Raw genomic sequence first — 9,807 nt, 5'->3', positions numbered from 1 at the left:
TGAACCTCGTTTTTTTTTTTTTTTTTTTTTTTAGCTTTGAATATTAGGGGAATGGCGGTCACTGGGTCAAAAGGGTACAGGGAGCAATAAAATCCTGGGAGAAGTTTAGGTTACCCACTCTATTAAACAAAATGTGCTTGGAGAGATTTAGCATCACTTCTTGCCCCTCTGACCCATGTTACTGGGACAGGAAGTGAGTTGTAATGAGGACACGTCAATAAAAACTTGACAGAGGTTCTTTCGTGTCTCACATTATCAAATAACAAAAAAAAGTGTAAGCTCTGTGCAGACTTTCTCATTTTCTTTCTCTTAGGTTAAGTCCTTGGCCGAGTCGATAGATGACGCCCTTAGCTGCCGATCTATGCACTGCCCGGATCCTCGAGACGAAAAGGGAAGCTTAGAAAAAGGAGAGAGCAAGGAACAACACGGAGACAGCACCGCCACGTCCTTCAGTGACGTCACGCTTTACATGGACGAAGGAGTACCCGTGTCGCCTCTTTCTCTTGACCGGCCTCCGAGCTCCGATCAAGACACTCCACAAGGAACCAGTTCACGGCAGGAGTACTGGGCTACCTCTTCCTCCCGGGAAGACAGCCGGGAGAACGGTAGCAGAAGGAGCACTCCTTGCATGGAGTGCCGAGACTTTCGCATGAGAGGAGCTCATCTTCCTTTGCTCACTATCGAGCCCCCCAGTGACAGTTCGGTGGACCTAAGCGATAGGTCAGACCGAGGATCTTTAAACAGGCAGGTTGTTTATGAACAAGAGAACTGCAGCCCGCATGGGACTCTAAAACAAGCACCTCACAAAGGCCCCCCACGTTCCCCGCATCCCCATCGCCATTATCATCCAGAACCTCTGCCTCCCCCGTCGGACCCTGGGGGTGGAAATAATGGTACTTTGGTGAGTGTCGGGGGAGGCGGCATGGGAGGGGTGCGACATATGCATCACGGTAAACAGGAACTCGGGGAGAATTCTGACGGTGACAATGAGAGTCTAAACAGCACCACCAACTCCAATGAAACCATCAACTGCAGCTCGGGCTCCTCTTCCCGTGACAGCTTACGAGAGCCCCCCAATACCCTTTGTAAGCAGACGTACCAGAGGGAAACTAGGCACAGCTGGGACTCTCCTGCGTTCAACAACGATGTGGTGCAAAGGAGGCAATACCGCATCGGTCTCAACCTCTTTAACAAGTAGGTGTTGGAAAAACCATAATTAGAAGTCATGTCTAAACTGTGTGGTTGTCGGGTAACTGGCTTAATACACTTGGTGTCGCTGAGCAGAGGTGTTTGCGCTGAGTCTGATGAGTGTCTGTTTTTCAGGAGGCGGTAGCTAGATGTTATGTAATTTCAACCTTGAAGCACATGTGTCGTTGCCACACAATGACGCAATGTTTGGGTGAAATGACATCCTATACCCGTCTTTCTTAATTTATAACATAGGATATAATTTTCAACTGTCAGAGAACCTTTGCAAAGCATATTATATCTACAGCTTACAGTACAATAGCTTGATCAGTAAAATTCAAGGTCACGGGAGAGCTGTTCCCTTTTATTGGTGGTCAATGGCAAAGGTGCTCACTTACATTTATGATCAAGTGGGCCTTACATTGGTGTTCAGTGGGAGAGGTGGACCCTTACTTTGATGGTCAGGAGGGAAGGGCTTCCTTAAATGTAGGAGAGCTCTTCTCACTAATCACGAATGTCAGGGACCGATGGGTGGTTAGTGGGCTTCCTTACATTTATGGTCTGTTAGAAGAATGTTCCTTACAATGTTGATAAATGAGAAGTCTGTGTCTTACTTTGGCGGTCAGTAGGAAGAATGTCCCCTACATTGTTGATTAGGGATGCACCGATACCGAGTACGATATTTTTTTTTACGGTACTCGACGATACCGATACCAGAAGTCCCATTCAGGAAGCCAGGCAGCGTGTAATGACTCGCTACCTGTCTTCCTGAGTAGCCGGAAGGCTGGGCGGCGCATGAAGACTCTCCACCCGGCTTCCCGATTAGCAGGGAAGCCATCCCAATGCCTCTTGTCACTAGGTGACGAGAAAGCATGGAGCCGGCTTTCTGGCCAATCAGGAAGCTGGGCGCTGTGTAACAACGCGGCGCCCGGCTTTCTGATTGGCCGGGAAGCTGACTCCATGCTCCTTTGTCATGAGGTGATAATGACGCGACTTCCTGATTGGCCAGCTTCCCAAGCAATCAGTAAACTGGGCAGCCTAATTGGCACAAGCCAACGCGGCTTCCTAATTGGCCGGGAAGCGGGCCCCATGCTCTCTAGTCACAAGTGACGCATCTTACGTTGACGGTCAGCGGGACCAAAAATAGTTTTGGCCGAACATACACTGCTTATGAAACTCCCAGCACACTGGAGGACCCAGTTTGGAAATTGTACACAATCCCATGGCAATTGTCTAACATATCCTGTAAGTTTGAAGAGATTTCCCCTCACTTCCTGTTTTTGTCTCCATGATACTCCCCAGCGGGACATAAAAAAAAACCTCTTAGGATTTTTAACCATTCCCTAGGCCAAAACTACATTTATAGGAATAAATAGGTATATAATGCCAAACTTTGTTGTCTTTCACTGTATATTACCAGCCTCAGATTCTTGGAACAGTAAAATATTAGCTAACTGTGTCATTCATTATACTGAGTATCTTTTTAATTATACCTTCACTCTACTTCATTATTATTTTATTTGATGTGACATTTTATTGTACTACTTAGCTTACTTCCCCAGGCCAAAGGATTGCTCTATTGCTTTTCCAGTGTATTTCTACCTCTACTACTTTAATGTAGTTCAGCAGGAGACATTTTGTAAGCTATTTTATCAGGTGCATTGACTGTGCCCAAAGCTTAATAACCCATAGAAACCAATCCAAATTTGTAAAGTGAAATGTGTCTGGCTTGATAAAGCAGCCCTTGACTGTATAGCAAGCCAAGATTGTGCCACGTGCAGTAATCACTAGCAACCGCTAACAAATCTTCATTGCATTAAAGTGAATCTCTAGGCCAAACCATTTATTTATGTTTTGGATGGATTGGAGAAGGGTTCAACCCTTTGTCAAGGTTTTATTGCTGTGTCTCTTTTGAGGAGGATTCCTCCCTCTGTTTCTTATGGTGACCATTGTCACCAAGAGAGAAAGTTGGAAATCTACAATTTTAGTTGTGCCCAGAGGAACCAGAGAGGAATTTGCCTCACTATGGGAGATTACCTCTAACTTCCCATGGAGTCTCTGGAACAGGAAGTGAAGGAAATATTTCCCTATCGTACACCGTTAAAAATAGACAACAAAAAATAAACCGACAGGAGTTTAAAAGATTTCATGCTTTGTTGAAAGCTAAACAAAAAAAAATTGTTTTGGCCACAATTACACTTTCAGCTCACAAAATGGTTGCTACTGTTCCAAAAATGTTACCCGTTTACACTTTATTGAATAAGCTTGATATGATTGTTACTCTCGTGTTGGCCATAGAAGTGCCAAATCCATTACTCATCCAAGGGCCTAATGCATGGATCGAGCCATTTATAGGTTCTCCTAGGATTTTGCAGCTTTTTGAAAGATATTCCATGACCTGACTAATCTTTCTTACTGAAAAAAGGTAACAAAGGTGTTAATAGTAGGTGTGCTGCTTCAGTCCTTTCACAAGAAGTGGCATGTCCCAACTCTACCATTGATGGACAATTTCTATATTGGCTTCAGATTTCTGCCCACACATCATTTTTGAAAAAGGTGCTTATTAAGTGTATGAGTTCATCAAAGGTGGCAGTCGATAAGATTATTAAGCCACAAAAGACTTTGAGGCTCTGTCACCTTGCCCATGCATGGAAATATGACCGTGTCTCTGCAAAGGCCCCCCTCTCCCAACCCCCTTACGTGCAGCTCCTTCCTCTGTCGCAGCCCGGGACCCTTAATGTCACTTCTGGGTATAGAGAGCATGCAGTTTCCTCCCCTGTGACAGTGCTCAGGCCTAGCAGCCAGTTGGTAGACCTGAGCGCCCTCACAACTGAGGTAGCGATGTCACCACTCTCCCTGGTTGCTGACACTTTTGATTTAGGCGCCAGCTGTGGTATTGTGATGTCACCCTTGCCTAGGTGGCACAGGTTTCCACCCGGGTGGAAGGCAGGTATATTTTCTAACTATGTGTGTTTTTGTTTTTTACAGCTTTTATGTGCATTTCTAGAATAGGAGTTAGCAGCCTGATGTATTGAAGTGTATAACCACAACTTTGTTTTTAGTTTTGGGTAGATTGGAGAAGGCTTCCAAGTTTCTAGTATTTATTTTATGCTACCTGTGTTCCCCTGGGGAGATTTAATCTCGCTATTTGTCTTGTGGGCTATTGTCATTGAGACAAAAAAAATGAAGGGAAATCCTAAATGTTCGTTAGGAATAGAGGGATAATCTTTCAGTGGGGACAACTGTCTAAAAGGGAAATTTCCCTTACGTTGTCTAGATTTTCTCTCACTTCCTGTTCCATCACATTTTACTGCACATATTGGATGAATTTATTGCAGGCAAGGGATATCACATGCCTTCCCATTTTATCTAGGCCAGCCTTTTTTAACCAGGGTGCTTTCTGGCTTCCTCAGGGGTGCCTCAAATTTTTTTTTTTTTTTTTATAAATTCTTTTATTTGTCATTTTTGTCCATTATGCATGGAAAAACGTAGATAAAATTAGTACAACATTGTGGTGAAAGAAAACATCTTGTACAAAGGAAGGAAACACTTTCCAGGGAAAGGTAAGGGGTTTTTTTTGGGAGAGACAGGTGATAAGGGAGAGGTGGGCCAAGGGTGTGCCTCAAAATTTTAAGAAAGCATCATCAGGCCAGTTGTCAGCACCATGGAAATGAATGACACTAATGCAGAGAGGGTGGAATCCGTAGCGAAAAGGATGAGCGTCCAAGATCTGCTCCCCCTCCCACTCTCTGCTGCTGCAGCTGCTACTCCTGGTGTGATGGCCCCCACTGAGGACTCTGATGCAGAGGGGGCTTCTAATGTGAAGGGGGAACTTTAATGTGAATGAGGGAACCCTACTTGTTTGTGCTTTTGCAAGGGGTTCCCCTTAAAATCCGTACCAGAACTCTATCTCAGATAAGGTCCTGGTATGGTTTTTGGAAGGCCACATATTTTAAAAAAATGTTTTGTTTTTTTACTTTTTAGCTTGGGGTACCTTGAGTTTCGCATACTTTTAAAAGGTCCCATGCCTGTTTAAAAAAAAAAAAAGGTTAAGAAATGCTGAACTAGGTACATTTTTGCTCCTTGAAATCCAACTTGCTTCAGAAGATAACTGTGAGTTTGTGAGGTGCCAAACAGGAGACCGGGAAAAGGAGCAGTGTGACATGATAATGCTTTTGTGAGCTAAACTGAAATGCAGGATAAGCAAATTTTGTCAAAATCCTTGGATCTCGTCCTTGGATCTCGGTGAGCTTTGTGTATTTCTTCTAGATCTGTGCAGTAAGCTTTACCCTGTGCAGGAGTTTTGTGTAATAAGGACCGGTCACCGCTGCTCTGTCTTTTTATGCAGGCGGGCTGGTCTTGTCTCTGCCCCCTCTTACAGTTTTCTGCAGGCTGCCTGTAGTGGGTGGAAGCTGCTGGGTCTCTGCTCCCTGCTCAGGCTCAGTGATGACGTTAATGCTATTGCATAGTAATATCTGGTTTGTAAAGACAGGATTTATATCCTTTGTGGCTAATGTGCAACTATGTAAAGTGCTGCGTAAATTGCCAGCGCTATATATAAATACCTGTAATAAATTGGGGATTATATTTAAATTAAAGTGTTTTGTGGCCACAGTTCAGCTTTAACGTCTTTACGATCATTATTATAGTATGGACCAGTAAAATAACTCATGTGGAATCTGAATTGAAGCTAGAGAGAAGCTATTAAGGTCTTCCAAAGCTTCATGTTGGATGACTCATTGGGAAGTTACAGATCCAGCCTAGTAAACAAGCAAATAAATATGCCAGATAGTATTTTAGACTTTCCAGGTGTCAAAGGAACAACTGCTTGGGAGTAAAAAATATATGGTCTGCTTAGTCATTGAGATGTTTGCACCCAATATTATCTGATCCAGTAACTTGAAGTCTACCGGTCTATATATGTATTATACAACCAGCTGCGTTTCAGCTGTCGTCGCTCTGCTGTTCTTCCTTGGCTTCCTTTTTTACAGTTAATGGGAAAATGTTAGCTGTCAATCACATGCTTCTTCTCTTTTTCCTACTTGCCCTGAAAAATGGCAGCTAGTTCCTGATGGCCCCTAACGGATAACTGTTGACAGTGTGTGTTTGTAACAATAGAGCCTTTGGATTTGATCTGACTTCAGGCTTGTAGTTTCAGGGTTGATTTCACTTTTTGTACCATATGCTGGTGAAATCTGAGACTGCTTAGCCACCATAAAATATAACAATCCTCTGTGTGAATAATTGTATATCTGTGGTGGAAAAGAAGTCGGCCCAGGGCGGCAAACAGTTAAACCGAGGCCTTCTAATACTGAACTACTGTTCTGTTCTACTGCACTGGAAACTGTCTGTGTATCTGGTACAGCCTTTGACACTACTGAAACTATGGCTGATGTATTACACAATGGTTTAATTGGATTGTTTATAGTGGGACAATGCTTCTAAAATCCAAAATGGCAGAGAAAAGTATATCTCTAGCTAAAACAAATGGTTAGAACCACTGTCAGATTGTTTTGCTGTCTAGCCGATCGAGGAAGTCTCAGTAAGACCTTATTCACACCAAGCGCGGAGCAGAGCAGTTGCAGACCGGATCAAAACTGCGTCCAATGTATTCCAATGGTATTTTTTGCTCCAGTTCACTAAGCAGCGTGCAGTTCCAGAGCATGTGAAAAAACTGCAGCAAGCCCTATTTTACCTGCTCTAAAACGCATCAAAAACGCATGCAAATGCCTGGAGCGCACTGAAAGCCCATGTTAAACTAAAAAAAATTGTTGTTTTTTTTAAAACCAAAAACGGCCTGGAATGCATCAAAAACGCGGCACAACCCACTGCACTGCATGTGCAGAAACCTGAGCGGATCTGCTCTGCATTTGGTGGGCGTTTTACAGCTCGTTCCTACGCGCTATAAAACGCTCAACATGTGAAAACCAATGATTGCCTATGGGCATGGTTCCCACCTGGGCGTTTTTTCAGCGCGTAGGAACGCGCTGTAAAACGCCCTACGCCCAAAGAAGTACAGGAGCTTCTTTGGGGCGTATTTGTCGCACGTATCCATTGGGATACAGCCAGGTAGCCCTCGGAAAGGCGCGTATTTTTTACCGCAAATCGCTGTAAAAACGCGTGGCACGAAACGCAAGGCAAACGCGCATATTCCGTACGTCTAGGTGTGAACCTAGCCTTAGTCTCAGCCGATTGTGGATGTCCAGGAGTCTCAGTAAGCTAAATGCAGCACCAGCAGCAAGCAAACCGAATCCAGTTTCTACTGAAGTGGCTTCAGTAAATTGCATTCGTATTGGTTGCTTTAGTTCAACATTATTTAACCCCAAAATGGCCCGGTTTGCTTGCGTGTACCAATTTCCCACTGTAGTTAAAAACGCACATACAGGTGAAACTCGAATAATTAGAATATCGTGCAAAAGTAATGGCAGTAAGTGCTGCAAAAGGGGCCCAAACCAAGTACTGAGTACATATGCATGCTTGTACTTTTCAGAGGTCCGATATTGTTCTATGTACAATCCTTGTTTTATTGATTGCATGTAATAATCTACTTTTTTGAGGTTGTGGATTTGGGGTTCTTGGGGTTTTCACTTTGCCCATGGCACCCAATCGGCTTCTCTCTTTCATTTTGAAAATCTTAACTGAACAAAAGGAAGAGAGAAGCTGATTGGCTGCCATGGGCAAGTGCTCCAGATTTTGTCTGCTCCAGTTTTGATATATTCCCCCCATTGTATCTTTGTTAGTTGTGTAGTTTGTGTACATATTTTTAAATATTGGGTGTTTTTTTTAGTGGTTTTATTTGAACATGGTACATTTAATATTATTTCTAACTATGCATATACATTTCTTTATTTTTGCTTGCAGAAAGCCAGAAAAAGGAATTCAGTACTTGATTGAAAGGGGCTTCCTATCCGATACCCCTGTGGGGGTAGCACATTTCATCCTTGAACGGAAAGGCCTGAGCCGACAAATGATCGGAGAGTTCCTTGGAAACCGCCAAAAACAGTTTAACAGAGATGTCTTAGAGTAAGGAAAATTTAAGAATGTGAAAATGCCAGAAGCCTTACATTTAATTTTTTCTGTATGACATTATTATTATTTTGTCTGATGTCCTGGTGTCTGTGAGGATAGAGTGTACTAAGGGCACTTAAGTTCTCGCACTAGAAGGTGTGACTGTGTGGATAGAAACAAACCAGGGATTGACCCAAAATCATTCCAAAGAATCCTTTAGAGTAATAAGCATCCATTTGAAGTTCACTTGCGCTTAGTATATTGACTTTTGGTGACACCATTGTATCATTTTTAATTTTTTTTGCACAAAGATCATTCCTTTGAAATTCTGTAGTCACAAGACTACCAATACTGTCTTAGGGTAGTTTTAGTCAAACATTTTGATAAGTTGAATTTTTGGGCAACAGGGATAGCTTTATACTTGGTGCCCCAAGGCCAACCATTTTGTGCCACCTCCCTCCTACTCCAGCCACTGGTTAGTCTTGACTAAAATTTTGGCCGAATCCTGTTAATTTGGCCAAGATTGGAGTCTCAGATGGGCCAGTCCTCACCACCTGACAAGACGATTTAAAAATCGAATGAGCCCGGTGGAAAATTCTTGGCTGACGGTGACTGCGCCCGCATTCACCGTTCATGTATTCAGGCGCCTGTTGGTGCTGCAACTGCCTAAATCCAAAACGTTGGCAGCAAATTGAGGGACATTTATCACAACTGGAGCATACAAAATCTGGAACAGCTGTGCATGGCAACCAAACAGCCTCTTTCATTTTCAAATCTTAACTGAACAAAGAGAGAAGCCAATTGGTTGCCATAAGCAACTGCTCCAGTTTTGATAAATTCCCCCAATATGTTTTGCGTGAATGGAGGAATCAACTGATTTTCTCTCGTTCGGCCTGAAGGTTGACGAGAAAAAATGTACCTTGGTATGTCTCAAATTAGAATCACAATAACAAGATCAGAGGAGGAGAGTTGGAAAGAGCTGTTTTTTTCGTGCTTTATATCACTGCACCTAGAACCAGCAACTGGAAGTTTAGGAAAACTGTCACCATGTCCTCTGGCAACACTTTGGTTATAGGTGTACAGATTCTCTAATAGTATAGATTGTGCCTGTATTGGTATCATAATTGATTGCCCTGTACCATGGTTTGTTTTAGCTGTGTGGTGGATGAAATGGATTTCTCAAACATGGATCTGGACGAGGCTCTACGCAAATTCCAGGCTCATATACGTGTTCAGGGAGAGGCACAGAAGGTAGAAAGACTCATTGAGGCTTTCAGGTAAACCATCTGCTTAACGCTTGTGTTTCTGCATTGGCGTTATCACTTTTGCTTTCTGGACCCTTGATTCTAATTTATTTATTCCTTTCCAGTCAGCGTTACTGCGTTTGTAACCCGGCCTTGGTTCGACAGTTCCGTAACCCAGACACCATATTTATACTGGCATTTGCCATTATTCTTCTCAACACGGACATGTACAGCCCGAGCGTCAAAGCCGAACGCAAGATGAAGCTAGATGACTTCATCAAAAACCTGCGTGGTAAGACAGATGGTTATATTGTTGAAAACAGTTACAGCCAATGGGGATGTATAGGGTAAAAATAAGGGGGGGGGG

At 43.2% G+C, this 9,807-nt stretch overlaps 1 protein-coding gene across 1 annotated transcript in view; it reads left to right on the top strand.

Annotated features, from left to right (window-relative positions):
- IQSEC2 (IQ motif and Sec7 domain 2) overlaps positions 1 to 9,807 on the top strand; it is a 65,305-nt gene that overhangs the window by 42,047 nt on the left and 13,451 nt on the right. Inside the window, exons 4-7 of the mRNA XM_018571615.1 lie at positions 314 to 1,194; positions 8,050 to 8,211; positions 9,351 to 9,473; positions 9,566 to 9,732. Of these exons, the coding sequence (XP_018427117.1) occupies positions 314 to 1,194; positions 8,050 to 8,211; positions 9,351 to 9,473; positions 9,566 to 9,732 (1,333 nt within the window). The remainder of the gene's footprint in view (positions 1 to 313; positions 1,195 to 8,049; positions 8,212 to 9,350; positions 9,474 to 9,565; positions 9,733 to 9,807) is intronic.

Source organism: Nanorana parkeri, unplaced genomic scaffold (assembly GCF_000935625.1).
Source record: "Nanorana parkeri isolate BGI_ZX_2015 unplaced genomic scaffold, ASM93562v1 scaffold1793, whole genome shotgun sequence".
Classification (NCBI taxonomy): Eukaryota; Metazoa; Chordata; class Amphibia; order Anura; family Dicroglossidae; genus Nanorana; species Nanorana parkeri.
Note: the sequence above shows the minus strand (reverse complement) of the source record. Positions and strands in the feature narration are given on the sequence as shown.